We start from the raw sequence: 24,284 nt of genomic DNA on the forward strand, positions 1-24,284 counted from the left end.
TGGAAATGTGAACGTGGCCTTAGATTAGTTCGGTAGCACGATCTGGAACCAAAACTCGTTGGAGCGAAAACATTTTTCAAAATTGAGGTGCTCGGTGTTATGAAAAAAAATATTGGAAACATTTTTTTCAACCAAAAAAAAAAAAAACTCGCCTTAAAAATCGAGGACACCAAATATGGATCCGGCTTCTCTCCTTTGCCCCTTCCCATCCGCTGCTCTCCTTTGCCTCAAACTACACCGTTTTGGTGTAGAAACAGTGAGGGGGAACTTTTTTCTTTCCTTTTAAATAAACATATAGTACTTTGAAGTATTTTTTTAGTACTACTTATTATCTTGAAATATTTTTTATTACCATCTACTATTATATTATAATTTTTGGTCAATTTAGAGACCTAAAATATTTTTTCAGTAACACCCCATATTTGGCTTCCAGCACATTGAAATATTTTTTTAGTATCACCCAATAAGCTAAAATAATTTTTGGTATGGTAAGAGCCCTAAAATATATTTTTTTTGTAACACCTAATATTTGGCTTCCAACATATTAAAGTATTTTTCTGCAGCATCTAATGTCCTAAACTAACTTTTAGTACATTCAATACCTTAAAATATTGCAACAAAAATTATTTCAAGAAATCAAGTGCCGCTTAAAAAATATTTTGGCAGACTAGATACACTAAAAATTAATTCAGAATACTGAATGCTACTAAGAAAAATACTTCAGTATATTGAAAATTAGACAATGGGTGTCACCAAAAAATATTTCAGGGTTCTGACTGGATCAAACATTATTTTTGAATATTGTGTGGTATTAAAAAATTATTTTAGGTTACTGTGTGATACTGAAAAATACTTCAATGTGCTAGAAGTCAAATACTGGGTGCTACAGAAAAAAATATTTTAAGACTCTAATTAGACCAAAAATTATATTAGAATACCAAATAGTACTGAAAAAATATTTCAAAATAATAAATGATACGAAAAAATATTTCATGATGTTTGATATTTACTTTTTTAAAAAACGAGTGGGGCCTTACTATTTCTGCATCAAAACGATGTAGTTTGAGGCAAAGGAGGGCAGCAGATAGAAAGGGGTAAAGGAGAGGAGCCAGATCCCACCAAATATATCCTTTAGCAAGAGAAGTTCACCAGCAAAAAAAAAAGAGGAGGAGAAGGAGAAGATAAATATAAATAAGTTAAACGTTTCATCATTTAAAAATTTCTGTAAATTACTAATATACTATGATGATTTTTTAAAGCTTGGTAGTGCATCATTATCTCTTTCTTTTCCCCAAAAAAATCACAAAAAAATTCTAAAAATTTAAAAACTACATATAGGGATATGTTTATAAAATTATTGTCAAACCCTGTAATGAGCCTTTATTTACAGAATTTTTTATTTTGACAGTCTTTTTCTACAATTTTTCAAAAAATTATGTCACCATCTTATTAAAAGTACGTGACCAATCTATATATCCATCGGAATAGCATATACCAATTGAATTATGCTAGTATAACCCAGTAGTTGTACTGATAGGTACCACAACGTTTTTGAGAGGTACGTAGATTCGCATAATCATAATAATAAATGGGTCCCTCCAAAGGCGTGCACGGAATCTGAACATAGGTTGTTGGAATAATATGCAAATGACAGACTGAAAGAATGTGTCATCCGCTTTTTTTTTTTTTTTAAACACTGAATTTTGACGGCACCATCTTCAGAAGCAACTAGACGATAGTACTTCTCTTGGTTTAAATAACTAATTTATAAATATTAAAAATTAGTTAAATTAATTATTTATAAATTTTAAAAATTATGACTTTCTTTTATAAAGTTACTAATTATTGTCATTTCATCTATTTTTTTATGCGACGGGCCCTGTCGCGGCAGAATAAAACTTGTTTTTATGATGTGGATGCAATAAATTTTGATAACAACCAAGTGATTTATTTTCATAAATTTAAAATTTTAGAGAATAATTATAAAGTTTTAAAAGTCTAAAAAAAAAAGTGTAAACTAAAACCTAAAGTTAATGAAGGTTACGTGTCTTTGATGTTTGACATGACAATATTAAAACGACTTTTAACAAGACAACCACGTTGCGACATCTAACATTCCATAATTGAGACGCAGCAACCACATTGGTTATTATATAAAAAAAGAAAAAAAACACTGCTTTTCCCTTCCAATTAGTCAATGATGACAGTGTCTTTTCAATTATTTTCTTAATGACCAAAATAGACATTTTCACCCATAAATTCCTTTTTTTTTTTTAATGAAACATCTTTTTCACCATTGTCATAGAGCCTACTTCGTTGTGTCATAGAGCCTACTTCGTTGTTCATGTTTAGTTTGACCTTAAAATGATTTCCTAGTTTACATTTTACAATGTGAAACTAAACATGCTCTTGATTATACAACGCATATGAAGAGTTCCTCCAAAGAAAGAAACAGATTGAATTGGTAACATGAAACAAACTATAAACTGAAGAATTGTCATACAGTACACAGAAACTCTGATATGGAATTCGAAACCATTAACACTAAAATCAAGTGCCAATGATTTACAACATCAGAGAAAGCTATAAGACAACAAAACTAGAATTAGTTATAGCTAGCAAAGCTTATTGCAAAATTTACAATCCTTCAAGGACTCACCGGCCTCCACTGTTCTTATTGACTGTTGCAACAATTGAGGACGACTTTGATCATTGATGGAACTTTCACTTCATAGTTCACAAAAAAGAGGCACCTCAGTTCAGTTGGAGTTTGAACCTATTTCTGAAATCCTTCAAGGCAAAGGTCTCTGGTTCTCAGGAAGGTGTTCAGCATACAAGTTACGTACCATTTCGACATAGTCGTCGATCTTATCAACCGTCCAGTTTTCAGTACTTATCGGAGGAAGGTACTTGACAGTGAGAGGGGCCGGACGAACATGTAAGCTGCCTTTCCTCCATGCTCGATGAGTGCCTGTTAAGACCATCGGAACAATAGGAAGGCGTGATTGTATCGCCAAGTGAATGAAACCCTGCATGTTGAAAGTTGAGGTGTAATGGCATATATAGAGCAATATGGTAGAAGCAAGTGTTTCAGATTGTAAAAATCTGTTTGCCACATGGCCAGTACCAAAGGGGTTGACTCAGCAAGACAAGAAAGTATCTCTTTTTGTCAACCTAGGTTTGATTCTCATGGGGAGCACTATTGGGAGTAATATCCCATGACTCACCCGTGGATAGATTAGTTCCACGAGATCCAGAAAGAGAAAAAATTGACAGATTGATACTTCAAATCATATAGGTAATATCAATCATCCTACAAAGGTCTATATGGATGAAGTGATCATGATAAGCAAAGAAACAAAGAGTTCAGGTCCTCAATCAAATAAATGCTTCCAGCTAGATTAAGCCCAGTTCACAGTCTGATTAATTTATTATCACCCTGATTCTGCAACAAAACCTCATTTAAATTATAGCTGTAAAGAAAGAAGTGCATCCAACATGGTTGGAAAATCACTTTTTTGAAAGGAAGTAGCCGTCCATTTTTGGACCTCGTGCCCTCTGGAAAAATAATCAGGGACAGGTTGTTTCTCACGACTGCACGAGCCGCCTGAGGACAACAAGAACATATCTTAGAACCCCTTTCAATTCAAGTCAATGGTGCATGAATATAATAGGAAAAATGTTATATACCTCTTTCAAGGACTCAATGGCTACGGTTGGGTTAGAGCGATCTATACGAAGGTGGTTCGCCAAAACATAAAGTTGACCAAATAAAGGATACCATATTATCTGCACAGAACCAAGTTTCAATAAGTTTCTGAAGCAGTTACAATTTTGAACACATTTCTATTACCAAACTAGGCTATCATACATAATTCCTGTGCTTTTTTAAATGCTGCCCAGACTCATGAATTAATGCATGATGTTGATTCGTAATGCAAGAAAGCAAGGTTTCACAGACCAAAGAGGCAAATAAAGAGAACAAGACTTTAAAAGAAATTCTTTAGAAGTATCATGTTCTCCACTAAAATTAAAATATATAGGCATCTTTACAACTCAACATAACATTATTGACTCCTTCAAAAAGAATTCTTTTAGGGAACTTGACAGTTTCAATGAAAATCCATTTCCATCGGTTTAACCAAAAAGAGGCAGCCAACGTGGACTGGGGACTGTCAAAGGACCTTGACCACGAAGAGAAACTAATCTTTGGTAAGGGTATTTCTTGAGTCCTTCTTCTAAGGTTTTTAATGAAGTACTGCTAAATAAAGCATTACTTAGAATCATCATTATGCATTTAAAATTGGGGAAGGAAAAAAAAAAACCTTCAAGAATTACAACATACCTCCTTCTTCGCAATTCCTACGGTCCCAGTTGGAGTCAACCACATTATAAGAAATATGTCTATTGGAGAGGCATGATTACTGATATAAATGGCCCTCTTGTTAGCATACTCAGAACCTTCAATCTTTATAGGATTGCCAAGAATCCACATCTGCAATCAATGAGAATATCAATAACAAGTTCATTACTTGTCAAACAGCATAAAAGTTGGAATACAAACAACGATGAAAAAAATAGTGAAGACTAAAAATCAGACTTTTGAGACATGTCCTGTTTCGTATGGTGATAATGTTCAGAAAGCTATCGAGCATACCACTCCCAAAGCAAACATAGATTTTTTTACTAGAAATTTATCCAACAAGCCTTCCGAGCTAAAATCCAATATGTATTCAAAATTTGGCCGATGTAACCCAACACTAGGCTTTCATTTTTCCCAAATAGTATAACTGAGAATTACTGATAAAATACGGTTGATATAACAATATGTTCTACAATAAATCACTGATGGAATCCACAAAACAAGCAAAATCGGGACCATTTAGCAATGGATTTGGCGGAACTAATACACATGCTAAATCAATCAAGATATACTCTGTATCCTCGCATAACTGAAAAGTAATGTCAAAATCTAAAATATAACTTCGTTATTTTACTATTTGAGTGATCTCTGTGATTAAAAGAGTTAGTTTGTCGTCTCTTGGGAATAAGGCAGTCATTATAAACATACTGAGTTTTAATGCCTCATTGGAATGATGATAATGATTCAAATGTGTCACTTTCCATATGATCAGTTGGAGAAAAAACATAAGGATATATAATTGCTTATAAGTTGAATAATGATGACAGCACAGTTTGTGAATTTGCAAGGCAATGTTAGTTAATGCAAGTTCACAAAGATATGTAACTGCCATACTTTATAATAGTACCGGAAAGTGAGTGAATACTTAAATCATGTCCCTAAATTTTCTTCAAATAACAACCGATAAATGAACAGAAACCAGACAAAACATTTGTGACATTAATTCGTTTCCACAGTAAACATAAGAAGTAGCTTACCAGCATTCTACCAGTCACATGCCCATAAATGTTCCCTTGCCTAATCCTTTCATAAGGCCATGGAATAAGAACAAGCATGATTAATGCCCATATGAATGTTGTAACCATCATAGACACAAAACATATGACAATTCTGATCCATGATATGATATCCAACAACCATCCTTCATCATCGTAATTTGAAACTATGTGAGTCTTTAGCCTTCTTTCTGGTTCTTCTTTCACTGAAACTTTAGGAGTCACTTCCACCCTTTGACCAGAGCTTGTGTTCAGAAAACTCTCCAATCTTCTACTCCTCAGAAAGGCACTGCTTCCAGTATTCTCCATCAACTTGAATCGTCAAAATCTGTTAAGAGTTTGATAATTACAGAATCCAACCTGACACATAACAAAAGCAGAACAGATCAGATATATAGATTTACTCGAAGGAACATATTCCCTTTTGGTTGCTGAGAAACTTGACGAATAATAACGCAGAAAAATTCAAACAATCAATTTAGGAAGATGAACCACGTACGTTTTCCATAACATACTATCGATGCATCAAAATAAGTAAGTTTGACCAGAAAGTTCTAGTCCTTCTCGTCCCTTCGGTTTTCGGAAAATGAACTCAAGTTCCAATCATAACGAAACTAAGGAAGAGAAAAAAAAGCAAGATACTTCAAATCGAATTCAATTCAACACCGTTTCATTTTCCGAGAAACCGAACGAATAGAACCTCAACACATGAATTACCCAGAAAACAACCGTGAGCAAACGTCAAAAAAGCTTCAAACTTTGGAACGAACATCCAAGGGACGTTCTTTTCTTACTTTCGCAGCTGTCTGATTTTCTCAGCAACCAAACAAGCATGCTAAACATTCCTACCAGCGATGGTTCTGCTTCGCTCTATACCCAAAACTGGGTGGAGAAAATGTTACGAGGCAATCCGAGATAAAGTGAAGCGAAGAGCGTAGAAGTCACTCTCTTAAATCCAGAATAAGAAGAAGAAAGAGAAGCAGAGTGAAGACAGAGAAACGAAACATGTGGTGGCAAATAGAGTAAAATAGGAAAGCCTCTCTTCTTCGTAGCTTCTTCTACTCGTAGGTAGTCTCATAAAGAGACCTCAACTGTTCGGATATGCTCTGATCTCATCTTTGTTCATTCTTCATTCCCCTTTGGGGTCAAAATTTGGTATTTTTACTATCTTTGTTACGCGATCATAAAAATTAATGGATTGTGATGATGGCAGCTAAAAAAAACTATTTATATCCAATGGTCATGTCCCTTAGCCCGATCAAATGATAAGACTTCCAATAAAATGTGTATTTAGTATATATCATAGCATGCATATATAAAAATTAAGTATGGATATAAAAAGACAAATTTACATCCATTTGGTTATATATATATATATATATATCCAATTCTCCAATCAAATATTGACATATTGAAATTTTTATTATGTACTAAGATTTGATTGGACAATTGGATTTGATGGATATGTATATGGGCACAAACTTTGTCCCAATTAAAAAAGATTAGAAGTTGGTATTTTTATTAATATTAAAAAAAAGTCAATATCAAAATGCCCTTATTCACGTACAAGTTGGAAATATTTGAAATTAAATTGGTAATGATGTTGGGGAAAAAATAACTTGGTAATAATAAAAACACAGATTGAGCCATTTTCAAGTAGTTTGTCATTTTTCCTGGTCAAAAAAAAAAATTAGTTTGTCGTTTTTATATTCATCATTTCCTAGCAGTTTAGCATTTCCAACCTGCATGCATTGTTTTTCTTTTCTTTTCTTTGATAACTGTATCCATTGTTTTTCTAACTTCCTTTTTTTTTTCTATTTTTAAAAACGGAGAGTGAAAAAATGCCTAATTGAAAAATTCTAACTAAGCTTCTAGAATTTCTAATTTAACTTTTCAGAATTTCTACCTTTTATTTGTGTGTGTGTTTTGTAAAATGAATAAAGGCATTGTTTTCAAATAATTGTACTTTTGATTTCTCAAACAGCTGTACTAAATGTCGGTTAAATCACTGTGGCTAATCTGCATTTCATAATTTTAGCGCCAATAAAATGCTATTATCATTTTTATTTGGCCTCAGAGTGTCATTTTCCCTTATTTGAATGATGAGGAAAGTTGGGAGAGACGCGCTTGTTGTATGGGTGAACAACCAAAGTCACTTTTGGAATTTTTTTTGTACAATGCTTTGTCCACAAATTGATTAATGAAGAGGACGGTGATGCCACGTCCTTTTTCTTTTTGTTATACATGGAAAATTATTTGTCCCATTCTCCCCTCAAATAATCATCTCTAGTAATGAGTTTGATTTACAAAATTAAAAAAAAACAGAACTTTTTATAATTTTTCTTACTATTTTATCTTACATCTCTTTTCTATTAAAATTTTATAATCTCAATTATTTAAATTTTTAAAATTGAATTTATTAAAAAATTTTCCCCTCCCCTCTTTTTATTTCCCTCATACCTAAACAACTAAAAAAACAAAGAAGAAAAAATCGTAATTAAAAACGCAGATAAGGATTCGTGACAACTTTACTATGGCTTTTAACAATAATAATATATCATGAAGTTGTCAAAACCCATAATGAAGTTATCACGGGTCTTTATCTGCATTTTTCAAATTCTAGAATCGTTTTTTTTTTGCAATTTCTCCTAAAAAGAAAGTTAAAATTCTATTTTCACCAATTCGAAGGACTTTAGTGTTAAAGGCTATCCACCAAATTTAACATAAATTTGTTTTAACTTCAAAATTATCAGATACCCTAAATTCACATGACAAAAGAGAACTATATTGGTATGTTTGGTACGAGAGAAATAAAAGAAAAGGAAAGGGAGGGAAAATTTGGATGAGCTTGTTTTAAAAAAATTGAAAAAGTGAGGTTATAAAATTTTGACAAGAAGAACATGTAAGATAAAAGAATAATTAAAATAAATCAAAAAATTTTAACCCACTTTTTTAATTTTTTAAAATGAGCTCATCAAAATTTTTCTTCCCCTCTTTTTTCCTCCGTTTCCCCCGTACCAAAAGGACCCTATGATTCTTAAGCCATAATCACTGTCTTCATATATTAAAATTGTACTGCAAATTAAGTCCACAGGACATATTTCTATTTTTAATAATTCTAAAAACAAAAGCATATTAAAGAGCATTTGGAGATTGGCGTCAAGTTCATTGTCATGGAGTTTAAAATTTTCGGATACAACATATTTTCATGAATTCAATTGCAATAATTATTTTAAAAAATAATGTGTAGCATTTGCATCAATACATATTTTTACTACAAGTCAACAACATGAATTTATCCAAAAATCATCAACATAAAATAAAATAACTAAAATTTATAATATTATGACAATAATTACAAATAAGCATGTGACATTGTGAATAGCACCACTCTTATCCTTAATATTAGAGCTAATTTTATATTTATTTTTCACCAACTTCTTTATTATATTTATTTATTTTTCATAAAGTAGTTCCTAAAGTATTTGTATATATTAAATGTTTTATTAAATGATACAAGATTGGCAAAAATATTTTAAAGAAGAAAAAATATATTTATTATAAATAATTAACTTAACTAATTTTTTTGTAAGATTAATTAACCAAATCTTATAATAAAAATTAGAAAAATTATTGGGAATATTCTCAATAACTTATTTGTCCAAAATAACAACAACAAAAAAAGGACGCGTAAACCAGTAATCTACCTGATCAATTATTAGTTTTTTTTTTGGGCCAAAACCCGATCAATTATTAGTTAAAGCTTGAAAAACAGCACTTGACCGGGGGGGAAAAAAGCTTGAAAAACAGCACATGTATGGGTGTAGGGCTATTAATTAATTAAAGAAATAATTCATTGGAATACTTTGTCAGCAATGACAATTATTGGTCGGTACCTAACTCTTGCTTTTTGGGTCAGTCAACGACTTACACGAGCCTCACATTTGTTTATTTTATGATGGGGACTTATTTTTATTATAAGTATTTATTAAATTATATATCAATTTATAAATAAAATAAATTAGTTCAGGAAAAAAATAAATATAAATAGTTTAAAGTAATTTAACAATATCTTTAATTTAATATATCAGTTTGTTTAAAAAGGAAATAGCATTCCACGCGGCATTGACATAACCAAAATTACCTTTTATCTTAAGACCAAAATAAGTTTATACTACTAGTAGTATTTAAGGGTTAGGAATCACTCTTTTTTTGTCTTTTAAGTTGTCCACCCAATTCACTGAAACTTTATTTACATCTGGCGATACCAAACCGCTTACCACTTAGACCAACCCTATTAGTGTTAAGAATCACTCTTTAACTGCATATTGAGTGTTTAGATTCATAATTATTACTTCTCTAATTCCAAATATAAAACACATTTTATAATATAAAATTATATTACAAAATAGATTTTATATTTAGAATAAGAGTTTTACATTATAAAATGGATCATATATTTATGACTGGAAAACAAATAAATATGGGTATCTATTTTTTTTTATCATGAGAATCTAGTTTCTTTGGTTAAATTTTTTTCATTCAGAATTTTGGCAGAAATTCTAAAAATATGATTTGGCGTGGCCTCCATTATCTTTTGGATGCCACGTTTGGTTGTTTTATCTCCTCGTGCTTGTTATTAATTAGGACCACTAATATTCCCCCCCCCCCGGGACCAATCTTCGTTATCTGCCACGTGGCCTTGGTTTCTCATGTCGTCCCCATGCAAATCATGTTGTGTGTGAACACTGTTCATTAATATTGAGCCATTTTTCTTTCCTATACTACCTCCCGTCCTAATTATAAGAACCAGTTGACTAATTTGAGGAGATTAAGGAAGTAAGTTGAGTTAGTTATTTGTCTTAAATAGGTATTGTCATTCCTAAAATATCCTTGCTAATCAAGTGTATTAACTAGAACTATCATTATTAGAAATGCTACTTTAAAAAAAATATAAACATAAGAGACAAAGTAGATTGGGGTTCTATATTTAGGATCAAAATAAAAATCAAACAAGGTCTTATATTAAATACCGGAGGTAGTATATATTTTTATTGTTTCACTTGTGATGCTAAAAAGATTTTTAGTGGAAGAAACGCATTGGCTTTATAGCTATTTTTGAATTTTTTTAACGAAACATTTATTTAATTTTGATCGGAGTGGTATCAGTTTAAAAAATGCCTTTTAGCTTGCAATTATAATGAACAACTAAGGAGAGTATCACAAGTTATACATGTATTCATAAGTTGTGGATCATGTAGTTAACGATAACAAACATGCAAAACTTGTGGTAGCACTATTAGTTGAGACGCTTCTCGCTTTTTTGTTTCCAACCAAAACATTGTAACCTTCATATTTTGAGGTTAACTAATACTAATATTATTTCCGATTCTTAATATAAGAGCTATATTGATTTTTAATATGATTGTAAATAGAAAACTCTAATTCATTTTATCTCTTATCTTTATCTATTTTTTTAAAGTAGTCATTGTAATAGTTGCTCATGTTAAATATTTCATCAAATAGTAGTTCTACCAAATGCACATGATTGGTAAAAGTAGTTTAGAAAAAACAACACATATTTATTACATATAACCAACTTAACAAACTTTCTTAATTTATTCAAATTAATCAACTAGTTTTTATATTAAGAACTAAAGGTAATATTAATGTAAGATGAGAGTTTTTATCTTGTCTAACAAGTGCATAGTTGACAAATTAGGATAAATATCTATACCTTATGATGACTTTGCTATTTTTTTAATTAATAAATATTATCTCTAATTCTTAATATAAGAATTAGTTGACTAATTTGAGTATATTAAAAAAATTAGTTAAATTTGTTATTTATAATAAATATATGTTGTCTTCTCTAAAATATCTTTGCTAAACCCATGTGTTAACTAAAACTATCATGGGATGAAATATTTAATATATGTAACTATTACTACCTCCGGTCCTAATTATAAGAACCAGTTGATTAATTTGAGGAAATTAAGAAAATAAATTGAGTTGGTTATTTGTCCTAAATAGGTGTTATTTTTCTTAAAATATTCTTGCTAATCAAGTGTATTGACTAGAACTATTATTGTTAGAAGAGCTACTTTAGAAAAATATATATATAAATATGAGAGACAAAATGGATTGGGATCTTATATTTATGATCAAGATAAAAGTCAAACAAGGTCTTATATTAAGAACTGGAGGTAGTATAAGAATTACCTTGGGAAAAATGGATAGATATGAGAGACAAAGTGGATCAAGATATTATATTTAGAACTAAACTAAAAGTTAAACTTGCCTTTCTATTAAAGACCAGTGATAGTACTAGCTTTAGTCATAAAATTTAAGAGTTAGATAACTGATTTAAAGATATTAAAAAAATTAGTTAAGTTGATTATTTGTAACAAATATGTGCTGGTTTTTCTAAACTATTATTTTTAATCATATGCGTCAAAACTATCTCTTGATAGAAACTTTTTACAAATAATAGAGATATTTTCAAAAAAAAATTATAAAACTGAGCAACAAAACAGATTGACATATTATTTATAAAGTAGAGTGAGATTTTATTTATGGGCTCTCAACTAGCTCTAATGATGGGAGGTAGTAACTAGATGACATGTTATGTGGCGCCTTAAACAAGATCGGACTTGAGTTTTAAAAAATGCAATAGCGATCAAATAAATAGGTTAGGCTGACTAGTGCCACTCCTAAAATAATTTAGGTGAAAAAAATGATGTTTAACTCTAAGTTTTATATATTTTAAATAGAAAATAAATATCAATAGAGGCTGATCAATTTGCTATGGAAATTACATTATGTAGTGACTCAAATTGAAGCGTGTTATTTATTTGCATAAAGTCCAAAATAAGCCTCATCATTCACAACTTGTGTACAATACTATTCGCTCCACATTTTGATTTTTCTGGTGAAGGCCACATTTTAGTTTTATATTGATATTCCACACATTTTTATTTTATCTTCTTTTTTTTTTTGGGGTTTCTTGACTATACATTTTATAGTCTGCTTTATATTGATATTCATCACGTTTATGGGCTGATTAAACTTTCATGTTACCGATCATGTGGGCCCAAGTCCACTTTAAAGGCTGGACCAGTTTTGCCTGTCAGGTCGGCCCATGAAGACTTACGTTTTCAACGACATGGGAAGCCCATTCATCAGATGGGCCCAATAAAGTGCAGTAGAAAAGCCTGAGGTTCCATCACGAAGCCTTGGACCCCCAGAAAAACAAAATCATATCTTAAAATAATCAAATAAAATTTTCCCAAATCAAATCTTCTAAAATAATTTAGCTTTTGTCTCCAAATTGTTTCCATTTTTATAATAAAAAATATATATAATTCGCCTTTTTTCTTTTAATCAGTAATAAAACAAAGTGTAGGACTAATTAATACAACTCAAAAGGAATGATCATTGTTGAACCTACAAAAAAGTTCAAGATTATTTTATGTAGCTTCAGCAGTGTTGGCAATTATGTACTTTTCATCTTTACGCCTGTGCGAGAATAATATTACTTTTTTTTTTTAACCGAAGTTACTTTCAATTCAAAAAATTAATTAACACAACGATCGCCAACAGTTATTCATTAATTTTGGTTAATAAAGATCATAATTGCATCATACCAGTTTTTTTTTTATTTTTATTTCTCCATCTGGTATCCCAGGACAATAGCCATCTTTCAGGCATGTCAACGGTCTCAAACTAATCCGGATCGAAGGCATGCAAGGAACCTTCCGGTCGATGCCCTCTGGCCCCTAAGGGTGCTGCATTCCCACAACTCGAACTCGAGACCCGTGGTTAAGCTAGGACAACTCTACCCAGCTGACCTAACCCCTCAAGGTTCCAGTTTTTTTTTCTTTTGATACTTCGTGATTACCAAATAACTCGGTAAAGAGACTTGTTGGCAAAAAAAAAAAAGTGGTAAATGGACTTTCATTTTAATATTAGAATATTGATTTCAATTTTTTTTTATTATGATATTGATTGATTTCAATTTTGTTTACTTAATTATGCCCAAAAAATCTTAAGAGATCTTAACTTCTTCCTTTTTGAGAACTGAAGGGTTCTTAACTCTAAAGTATTCAAAAATGTTCACATTAACATCACACATCAAAAGTTATTTTTATAACAAATACTAACTTCTGATTCCATATAATATAGTTAATTAATTTGAAAAAAATAAAAAAAAATAAAAAATTATTTTAAAGTACTTATATTTTATTTTTTTAACAATTTGTCTTGTTTATAAATTGATATGCTATTTCTAGTTCTTAATATAAGAACTAGTTGATTAATTTGAGTAAATTAAGAAAACTAGTTAAGTTAATTATTTGTAATAAATAGATATTACCTTTCTTAAAATATTTTTACTAATCAAGTTTATTGGCTAAAACTATCATTATTACTAAAACTATATTAAAAAATGAATAAATATGAAAAAAAATAGATTGAGGTATTATATTTATCATAAAAAAAAGTCAAACAAGTTTTTACATTAAAAACCAGAAGTAGTATATCTAATGATAGATATGTGTTTCAGAAAGATCATATAACATATATTATAATTAAATAATTTTTAACTCTCTTAGTCTCTTAAAATTAGTCAATTCAATCTTATATTAAATCTAAGAGGTGGTGTAACAAGAAAATTCCCGAACCAGCCATAACAAAAATTTATCTGTTAGTGTAAATGTGTGAAGATGGTTATTACTATTATTATGATTATTATTATTTTATGATGCGAAGTACAAAAGGCTAAAAGTAGTAAATGAAATTTGATATATTTCTTTAAACGCAAATTAGAGAGCTTTTGTATCATTGTCTGAGCTTTGAAGGACGGTATCTGTGTTGGTCTGGTCTTGGGCGTGCGAAGCGAAGAATTTTCATTTTCCCATCATCGCCTGCATAATGTGAAGAGCGAATTCTCGTAGTAACTGTGAAGTGCGAATTCTAAGTATTTCTGGATTCGAATATTCGTCATTCTCATCCAAGCAAACCTAACTGAAGCAGGTGTTTTACGTCATCCGTTAATATTCTAGTTTCCAGTTTGCCTCAAATTTTCCTTGTGCTTCTTGTTACATTGAAACCATGAACAGTTTTCAATGATGGGAGTGAGGGAAATTTATCGATGGCGCTTTTTCAATTCTGAGTTTGATTTAGATTTCTGGTTTTTCTCTTCCCCTTACCCGTTCACTCTTGAATTTTATGTTTGCCCCCATTTCCTCTCTATTTTCTTCCCTGTAGTCGTGGGCAATCAAATGAAGTATCAGCACAAGTGTATTCGGTTCATTCTATTTTTTTAAATGACTTTTTGCTTGCAATTCACAAATACTTGGGTTAATGAATTGTTCCGCTGACTCTTTTTGCAGGAAGTGAAGGTTACATTTCTGGGTCAACTTCTGCGGAATTTGGCGGATTGTTAGCGAAGTAGAGTAAGGGAAGTGGGTTGAAGTTGTCGTTTGTTATTCATATACGACAGACGATTGGTGACAATGAGTGTGGTGGGGTTTGACATTGGAAATGAGAACTGTGTCATTGCTGTAGTGAAGCAACGTGGGATTGATGTTTTACTGAATGATGAATCCAAACGCGAAACCCCTTCAGTGGTCTGCTTTGGGGAGAAGCAAAGATTTATGGGGTCAGCTGGTGCTGCATCTGCTATGATGAACATCAAGTCTACAATATCTCAAGTGAAGAGGCTGATAGGGAGAAAATATGCAGACCCTGATGTGCAAAATGAGCTGAAAATGCTCCCGGTTGAAACTTCTGAAGGCCAAGATGGTGGCATTTTGGTTCACTTGAAATATCTCAAGGAGACTCATACATTTACACCAGTTCAAATTTTAGCAATGCTCCTTGCTCATTTGAAAACTCTAACTGAAAAGGATTTGGAAATGCCAATTTCAGACTGTGTTATTGGGATCCCATCATACTTTTCAGACTTGCAGAGACGGGCATATCTTGACGCAGCAAGGGTTGCTGGTTTGAAGCCTGTGAGATTGATTCATGATTGTACTGCAACTGCTCTTGGTTATGGAATTTACAAAACAGATTTTCCTGGAACAGGTCCAACCTATGTGGCATTTGTGGACATTGGTCACTGTGATACTCAGGTCTCCATTGCAGCATTTGAGTCTGGGAAAATGAAGATACTTTCCCACGCTTTTGATAGGGATTTAGGGGGAAGAGATTTTGATGAGGTTCTCTTTAGTCATTTTGCAGCACAGTTTAAGGAACAGTACAGCATTGACGTGTACTCTAATGTCAAGGCATGTATCAGGTTGCGCACTGCATGTGAGAAGTTGAAGAAAGTTTTGAGTGCAAATAATGAGGCAGCTTTAAACATTGAGTGCTTGATGGATGAGAAAGATGTCAAGGGCTTCATCAAGAGGGAGGAGTTCGAGAAGTTGGCATCAGGGTTATTGGAGAAGATTTGTGTTCCATGCCATAAAGCATTAATTGATGCAAGACTAACTGCAGATAAGATCGATTCTGTAGAGCTAGTTGGCTCAGGTTCTAGGGTTCCTGCCATAGCTAGATTATTAACTTCTAAGTTCAGGAGAGAACCCAGCCGAAAATTGAATGCAAGTGAATGTGTGGCTCGTGGCTGTGCTCTTCAGTGTGCAATGCTAAGTCCTGTTTTCCGTGTTAGAGAATATGAGGTTTGTATTACAGGACAAAACATTGATTCTTATACTATTCTATGTTAATTCTTTGTGCAGCCATCCCGTGTCTACTTGTTTTCCTGTGTGAATTGAAAATTCTCACACTTCATATTCTCAAAGATATCCTGCACTGTAGGCTTACATCTTTGTTTATGGTATATATTCTTAAAGGTTAGTAACTTTTTTTTTTTTTTTTTTCAGGTCCTGGATTTAAATCCATTCTCCATTGGACTTTCGTCAGATGATGGTCCAATTAGTGCAGTATCAAATGGCATACTTTTCCCAAAGGGGCAATCCATTCCAAGTGTTAAAGTTCTAACATTTCACCGAAGTAGTTTGTTCCATTTGGAAGCGTTCTATGCTAATCCAAATGAACTGCCACCGGGGACATCTCCTAAAATCAGTTGCTTCACGGTATGCACCACCACTACCCTTACTCTAAACATGTTACTAACGTGAAGGACTTCAGATCTTTCATGTGTGCGCATGCCCGTGCTTTAACTGACTTCTTTGGCCATCCTTGGCCTGTTTCTTTATGTCCTTTTTTTCATTTATCTATTTTGGGTGTGCAAAAGGTGTGCAATATAGCAACATAGCTTCCATGAGCTCAATGATTCTTATAGAACATTCTAATTTCTCAAGAAAAAAATTGCATTTGGGTAATGGTAGATTTGTTACGATGATCACCTCTATAGTTTCCCACTTTTGAGCTGTAAAATTATTGCAATCGATAATCTAGTTTAAATGTTGTACATTTTTTCATACAACCATCATCAAGTGTTTGGTCTAATCTAGTTCCTTGGATGCATCAAAAACCATCACTTTTTGTGGATCTTAAGCTCATGCGAATCAACAAAATCCCTTTTCTTATTCTTCAACAAGGGGTCAATTTCATTAGCTATTAAACATCCCATATTCTTATTTATAAAGTACAATAGGGGCTGAGTTACAAAATATTGCAGTCCAAATGAACCTTCTTTACATGCATGTATGCGTTTGTTGTAATCATGATGTATTTTGGAGCATGAGGAAATGCAATAGATGTAACATCATCTCAAATAATTATCCAAAATTGATCATGCAGTAAAATGACAAGCTATAATTTTGGTTCTGTCTAATAACATTTTCATTAGACAAAACCATCTTTGATATTACAGGACATTGATACTGCCATCCCTTGTCCTAATTATCCTAGATGTAGCATGATGCGTTAGTTGTCATGCTACATCTGCATGCTTACATCTTGTTGATTTTTTGAGAACTAGAGTAACAGTTCTGATTGGTTGCTAGGCGTTTCCGTTTTTCGTGCTACACTATAGCTTTTTCATACATTGTTTCTTCGTCATGCCTTCTCCTCGTTATTTGCTTATGTATTCACTGGCCATTTCTATGTAGATTGGTCCTTTCCATGGGTCCCATGGCAGTAAGACAAGGATTAAAGTTAGAGTTCAACTAAATCTGCATGGCATTGTCACTGTCGAATCAGCTACAGTAAGTAAGAAGCCTCATTTTGATCTCTGTCCATTTTTTGTTACTCTCAGAGCTATTGTGATGTGCATAAACTTTGTCATGGTTTTAGATGCTTGAAGATCAGGTAGATGATATAAAGGGTAATGACCATTCAAATAATGAATCAATGGATGTTGACCCTATCACTAATGAGACAGTAGCAAATGGTGAGGACACTAACAATAGAAAGGATGAATCTTCTCATAAATCTGTGAGTATTATTGTCATCTCTCTGCCTCTGATTATTTTTCTTGTATGGAATCATGCAATAAATTATTTTTGTTTTTTTATTCATTTTTTATTCTGGAGCGAAATTTTGTCTTCTGTTGATAGCATGTCCATGTTTTTTTCCTACTTGGATATGGATTGGGTTACAGATATCATTCATATGGATGTTAGAACTTTGGAGTGAAAATTTGACTACTGTGCCTTTTCAGGCTGATTCTGTGAGGAAAGATAAAACTACCAAAAGACATGTGCCAGTGAGTGAGAACATCTATGGTGGAATGACCAAGGCTGAGATCTTGGAAGCTCATGACAAAGAGCTCCTGTTGACTCAACAGGACAGAGCTGTGGAGCGAACCAAAGAAAAGAAGAATAGCTTGGAGTCCTATATTTACGAGATGAGGAGTAAGGTACCTACTTGTGTTCATGAGACGTACACATATGACTGGTTTGTTATTCAGGGTACATTATTCATGCAGTCATCCAATTCATCTCCTTTGATACATGGTTTTGCTTTTCATGTGGTCATAATTACTTGATACTGACAGATCTCTCTTTCATTTTTCTGAAACGGTGAGACTAATAAGTTTATCAAATGAGATACCCTGTTCTGTAGTTAGTGAAGAACTGGTTTTTGAGACTGTGTAGAGTGCCAAGCTGTGGATGCCATGAGTTGAACACCCATTCCTGTCAAACATTTTTTCGTCTTTCTCCGTGCTACTTGTCATATACAAGCTTTTAAAACGTATGCGTCTATTTTCTTGATGGGTTTGATTTAAATATAAACTATATAATTGCATATATGGATAGCTCTTTGACACCTACCGGAGCTTTGCGAGTGACCAAGAGAGGGAAGGCATATCTAGAAGTCTGCAAGAGACTGAAGAGTGGCTTTATGAGGATGGTGATGATGAAACTGAGGTGGCTTACTCGAAAGACTAGAAGATGTAAAGAAGGTTTAATTTTACTTCTCCAATGCTGCTGCTTGTCTTTTTATACTCATGCATTTTTTCCCATCATAATCATAATATATATATATATATATCTTAATTCCTGTAGCTTGTGGATCCAATTGAGAATCGGTATAAAGATGAAGAAGCAAGAGCACAAGCTACAAGAGATCTGTTGAAGTGCATTGTGGATCACCGCAAGTCTGCAGATTCCCTCCTTCCCCAGGATAAAGAATTGGTACGTCAATACGCAAGCCAGTAGATATTATAGCGAGTCTGCTAAAAAATCCAAAGTAATTTGGCTTTGTTGTTTCAGATCATAAACGAGTGCGATAAAGCAGAGCAGTGGCTGAGAGAGAAATTACAGCAACAAGATTCCTTGCCTAAGGACAATGACCCAATTATATGGTCAAGTGATATTAAAAGCAAGGCGGAGGATTTGAAACTGTATGATGCTTGATCTCTCTGTTACCCTATTTGATACTCGTTATTTCCTGTTGCATGGGTCATACTGCTAGGAAAATTTATGTCAATGGTAAAATAACCTAAATCTTAGCGTTTTTAGGTGGAATAGTGAAAAGTCAATCTTGGAGATCGTCGATCTCTAAGCAATCGCCCCATAAATAACGTGTAGGATAGCATTGTGTGTGTGTGTAGAAAACATTGTTCCGCTCTCTTACATGTCGATCATCATGATTTTACTTCTTTCTTTTTTTTTTTGGGACCTGGGTCATCATGATTTTATTTCAGATTATCATCAATGTTATATTTGTGGCTGTCAGGTTGTGCCAACAGGTGCTGGGATCCAAGGGTTCGTCAACAGTTCCAGAGGACAAAGGCAAAGACAAGCCAGATACTTCCAGTCACCTTTGATGAATCTCTTGATATTGATAGGCAAAGACACAAATTTTCATTATACTCCTGACTAAATTTTCTTTCTTTCTTTTCTGGTTCTTTGTCTTTTTGTTCTGGAAAGTGAATAGGTTCAAGTAGGTGGAGTGATTAGGTTATATGGATCAAATATTTGTGTGTTCTAAAGGTTGCAACTCATTTTTGTGTTCTCTCATTTCTGTTGTTGGCACATCTAGAGTTGTCCACTGTACCTTTTCTGATGTCCATCCAACTCCAACCAGTTGAGCAAATACTTGGCGACGAAGTTATCAAAAAATTGTGCTTTATACTATTTAGGATTATGTATAGTGTTCTTGAGGCAAATGTTATGTTATCCATCTTTATCATGCAACTCTAGTTAACTGTTGACGAATTAACACCAAAAGCCATAGCGTTCCTATAATAATAAAATCAGACATTTAATGAAAGGAATGGATTAAGTATGAACAACTGCTTCAACCGTCATACAATGCTTATCTCCAAAGTTCAGTTTAAATTTTTTGGTTAAAAAAAAAAAGCTTAGTTTAATTTGGGTTTTGTTTCAAAATTTTTTACCAAATAAAATTATACATATTTATATATAAAAAATTGAAAAAAAAAATTGCCACAGCAAACCGCCTCTTTTTTTGGTGACAAAATTTATAAACAGCCTTCTTTATGATGCTTGTCACGCGTCAACAATTCTAAAGAATGTTCTACCGAACAAAAACACAATTATAAGTATTCTAGGACCCTTTCGTCTTTGCGAGAGGCACTTCTGAAGAGAATACACGTATAGGGGGATGCTTATACATGCACATATGAGCGCGTGTATTCATTTTTGTAGTCTGATTTTTATTTCCTCCCATTGCCTGCCTGACTTCGTCTACCTTGGTTAGTCAAGTTATTTGCTGATATGCCTGTATGTACTTGAGTCTTGAGCTCATACTTCACATTCTCAACTGAATCCCAGTCACAAATTAAATCAAAACCACTGAACTTACCACTTCAACGTGCAATTCTTCAACTTCATACGTTCTTGCCAGTTTCTTTAAGCTTCGGTCCCCCTGGATTAAGACATCAATGATGACTTTAGACAAAGTCCCATTGGTCATCAACTTTCTGGCTTGCAAGTCAACTCTTAGTCTGCCATGTTCTTGAGCTGCTAAAACGCATTGAAACTGCAAAGAACATTCATGATTATCAGGAAAATTCAACATCCCAGACGTCCACATCTGGAAATATACATGCATGAGAAGAAATTTCAGACAATCTAGGGCCTTGGTCCATCTTTGTTGGGCACTGTTGACCAGTAGGACCACAACTCTAGAATCTACAGAACCACTTGGGTAGCTCTAGAAGAACTCGGCATAGGGAATTCGGTCGACATCAAATGGCCCTAGATGACAGGGAATTGTTTGTGTGAATTTTATCTCGGTCACTTCACCATGCAACAAGAGCCCCGAATCAGATTCCGCGCGTGTTAACTAGCTGTTTGCCAATTTCCTCAACACATAAAAAGAAGCCGGTGGTAATTGAACCAAAATCTTGCCATGAGATCTATGACTAATGTGCATGATGTGGGAAAGACAGACAGGAACCAACGGCTTTACACTAAGATTCAGTTCGTTTTCTTCTTGGCACTGGTTCCCTTCTTTGATTTTTTGAATCCTGATCCACTTTCCTGCAAAATTCAAAGTCATTCAGAGCCAGATCCATCCCGCAAATACAGCAATCACTAGAGGATGCAATTCACATTTACCCTCCGATAATGCCTATAAGCAGCTCGGCCTGTCAACTCCTGCCCATCTTTGGTGACATATACCTGCAATGAACAGAGGATCAAGATCTCACGTAATATGCCAAACTATGCTTTGAACTAATAATCGCATATTTAAGCCATTCACTTGACAAATTTCAATTAATGATAACTACAAGATAAATGCAAGCCAGCAGCATTAGCATTATTGCCATTATATGTTCAAATAGTGAAGACAGTCTAATATATTGCTGTACAAGCCATCAAAATTCAACATTTAAACCTTCATCAAAACATAACAACTACATTTGGACATGGAGAAGTTTGCTGGTGGTTAGAAGAGCCATAACATGCAGTGAGCATAACTGTCAGCAGTATTGAGAAATTTGAAAAGCAATAACCAAAAACTATCCATTATGCATTGATTATAAAAAATACTCCTTCAATCCTTAATGTAGGATCTAATTAGAGAGTTGATATCAGTCTTATATGTAAGACTTATTCAACATGTTTATCAATTTTTTTCCAAATTAACCTTATTGATATTCCCCCAATAATGATCAAATAAGAGAGGGATGGAGGGAATTAAGAAAGATACTTAAGTGTCTTAGAAAAAACATATCATATTAAATAATTTAACTAATATTCTTAATCTATTCAATTAATTAATGAGATCTTACATTAAGAACTAGAAGAGTAGAATAGCCAACCTAGTGCTACATATTAAAATATATAGCAATTGAAGCAATGGTATCTTACAGAATGCCAGACCCACAAAAAAAAAAAAAAAGGGCAGAATGAGAGTAACAAAGTTATTGTCTAGATGTTGGCATATACAAAGGTAAATTAAGGGCATTGTGTTATACTAGAAAGGAATTCCAAGGATCAAATCACACAGCACTATTTCCACCGAAGACAAAAATCATGATACGTGATGCTCCTACATTTCACTATATCCATTAGTATCCTTAACAGCATACAAGAAGGATTTTCCTCACATGATAATCATAAAGTTACCATTTTTTAATCAATCAGTAGACATCATTTCTATAGCCTGAATGTGCCGTCAGTCAAGTGAATAATTTCAATTAGTTGACCACATTAAAAACACTAAACAAAATATGAAAGTATCAGTCTGGCCTCACCTTTCTTCCATCTGGTGCCGTAAACCAATGACCCACAGATTTACCCTTTGCTTGAACACGTCTTCTGCCTGCATCCTTCGGCCTGTTGGCACAGTTCTTTGGTTCCACCCAATTTGCAGAAGCATGCAAGATTTCTGAAGAAGCAGGCATGTTTGCTTTACTTTTTCCCTTTGACGAAGTTTTTGTTTTACTTCTTTTGGCTGCTGTCCTCTTAGAAGATTCCCCACCGCCTAAAGAAGAATTAATTTTCGGAGTCACCCACCCAGCCCCCAGAAGCATGAACAGTTCTTCAACAGCCACTTCTTTTGGTTTCTTTCTTCCTCTAGTCGAACTTTTCTCAACACAACCATTCCGAACTTCCTTTCTTTTGGAAGCTTCTCCATTGCCAAATTGTCCCCTGAAATCAAAATAAACCCATAATGCATCATAGCCTCCAGAGATTAGTCTATCATTTTTAAAACTAATACCAATAGATGCCAATGGTCAGATAAAAAGTCAACGGAATGTACATGTAATCAATATGTGATGCGTTAGGTTGGTGGTTCACTTTGTCAACACCTAGCGGATAAAAATTGCACAGGCGACTTCGAACTAATTGCCTAATTCTTGGATCCTTGTGGAAAAAATATTGATGGGCTGGAGGAGGTGGATAAGCTGAATTCCATATTTGTTCATTCCTTTGACAGCTAGTGGACTCAAACAAGCTCTCATTGTGACTTGTGGATACTGGTGTTTCCACGTCTTTGTCCATTGCAGAACGGAAGTATTCTTCACAAACCTCATTCAGTGCAGGTGTTGGAATTGAAAAGCTCTTCACTGGAGAGAAATCTTTCCATAGATCCTGATTTTGGTGCCTCCTAATTGATGCTTTTCTACTTTGGTCAAAAGAAGTTACAAATTCGCTTGACTTACATGATGGTTCCTTGAAGCATGGATCAATCTTGTGGCCACCCCTAACATCTTCACTTACAGGCTCATCAGAATCAGAATCAGAATCAAGTAACTGAAACCTACGAAGAGGACTAGTTGTCAACTTTGGAAACATCAACCCACTCTGGCCCATCTCCATTGGGCAGAACCCAGGATACCTCCTGAAGATTCTTTTATTTTCCTTTCTTTGCAGTTTCCAGATGAATGAGTAGTTAAAACTCCAGACCCATTCAATGAAACTTTGGAGCTGCTACATAAAGGTTGATTCCATTTTGATGGGCGTGCTTGACCTGACATGGAAGAAGCACAATAAATTTAGTGACAAATAAAGCATAAGCAAATCAAAATATGATTTGAAATTTGCACACAGGGAAGAGTAACTATAATGCAAGGACTGAAATATGGAGTTCATCGAACCATGTCCATTAACAGATGTTATAATCGATAGGGTTTGGTATTTCACTGTATTAAAAGGTGATAACAATTTATATGGCTGCACCCATGAAGACCGAAATATTCTAAACACCTAGAGAGGCCTAATTACTTGAACTAATGAAGTAGTTCTCAAATCATATATCCTAAAGAACCACCGAATAGTGATAAAAAAAAAAACTAGAAGGATCGAAGGAAAGAGAATTTCCAAACCCCCATCTCTCCTTCGGGAACGCTATTAAGTTCAGTTCGAAACAGGTATTAATTCAATGAGACTTCTTTCAATATTGTCCCTGCCTCCCGACTATATAAAAAGATCAATAAATGCACAACAAAGTACTGACCCATTCCAATCAAG

The 24,284-nt window shown here is 33.5% G+C and overlaps 3 protein-coding genes across 9 annotated transcripts; 1 reads left to right on the forward strand and 2 right to left on the reverse strand.

Moving 5' to 3' along the window:
- Window positions 1–2,434: 2,434 nt before the first annotated feature.
- LOC114719019 (1-acyl-sn-glycerol-3-phosphate acyltransferase) lies at window positions 2,435–6,481 on the reverse strand. 7 transcript variants are annotated; one of them, XM_028904468.1, is made up of 6 exons: window positions 6,268–6,481; window positions 5,401–5,778; window positions 4,346–4,495; window positions 3,691–3,789; window positions 3,515–3,607; window positions 2,435–3,029 (listed from the first exon to the last, which is right to left on the reverse strand). In XM_028904468.1, the coding sequence occupies exons 2-6, from the start codon at window positions 5,725–5,727 to the stop codon at window positions 2,793–2,795; spliced, it is 906 nt and encodes a 301-aa protein (XP_028760301.1). In that variant the 5' UTR covers window positions 5,728–5,778; window positions 6,268–6,481; the 3' UTR covers window positions 2,435–2,792. The 7 variants fall into 7 exon arrangements, with proteins under 7 accessions (XP_028760301.1, XP_028760303.1, XP_028760307.1 ...); XM_028904470.1 differs by having other exon boundaries at window positions 6,213–6,481; XM_028904474.1 differs by having other exon boundaries at window positions 2,435–2,971; window positions 6,268–6,480.
- Window positions 6,482–14,270: 7,789 nt separating this feature from the next.
- LOC114719014 (heat shock 70 kDa protein 16-like) lies at window positions 14,271–19,871 on the forward strand. Its single transcript, XM_028904462.1, is given in 11 exon segments — window positions 14,271–14,451; window positions 14,811–16,103; window positions 16,308–16,520; window positions 17,502–17,597; window positions 17,686–17,826; window positions 18,053–18,250; window positions 18,651–18,768; window positions 18,771–18,796; window positions 18,900–19,028; window positions 19,107–19,237; window positions 19,573–19,871. Coding segments are annotated over 10 exon segments (2,313 nt in total). The 5' UTR covers window positions 14,271–14,451; window positions 14,811–14,933; the 3' UTR covers window positions 19,664–19,871.
- A 964-nt stretch (window positions 19,872–20,835) lies between these two features.
- On the reverse strand, window positions 20,836–23,633 carry LOC114719016 (uncharacterized). Its single transcript, XM_028904464.1, has 4 exons — window positions 23,074–23,633; window positions 22,565–22,961; window positions 21,423–21,485; window positions 20,836–21,344 (listed from the first exon to the last, which is right to left on the reverse strand). Exons 1-4 carry the CDS (start codon window positions 23,631–23,633, stop codon window positions 21,282–21,284), a joined length of 1,083 nt encoding a protein of 360 aa, XP_028760297.1. The 3' UTR covers window positions 20,836–21,281.
- Window positions 23,634–24,284: the final 651 nt, after the last annotated feature.

This window comes from Neltuma alba, unplaced genomic scaffold (assembly GCF_004799145.2).
Source record: "Neltuma alba isolate B1F8T4 unplaced genomic scaffold, ASM479914v2 tig00011883_pilon, whole genome shotgun sequence".
Lineage (NCBI taxonomy): Eukaryota > Viridiplantae > Streptophyta > Magnoliopsida > Fabales > Fabaceae > Neltuma > Neltuma alba.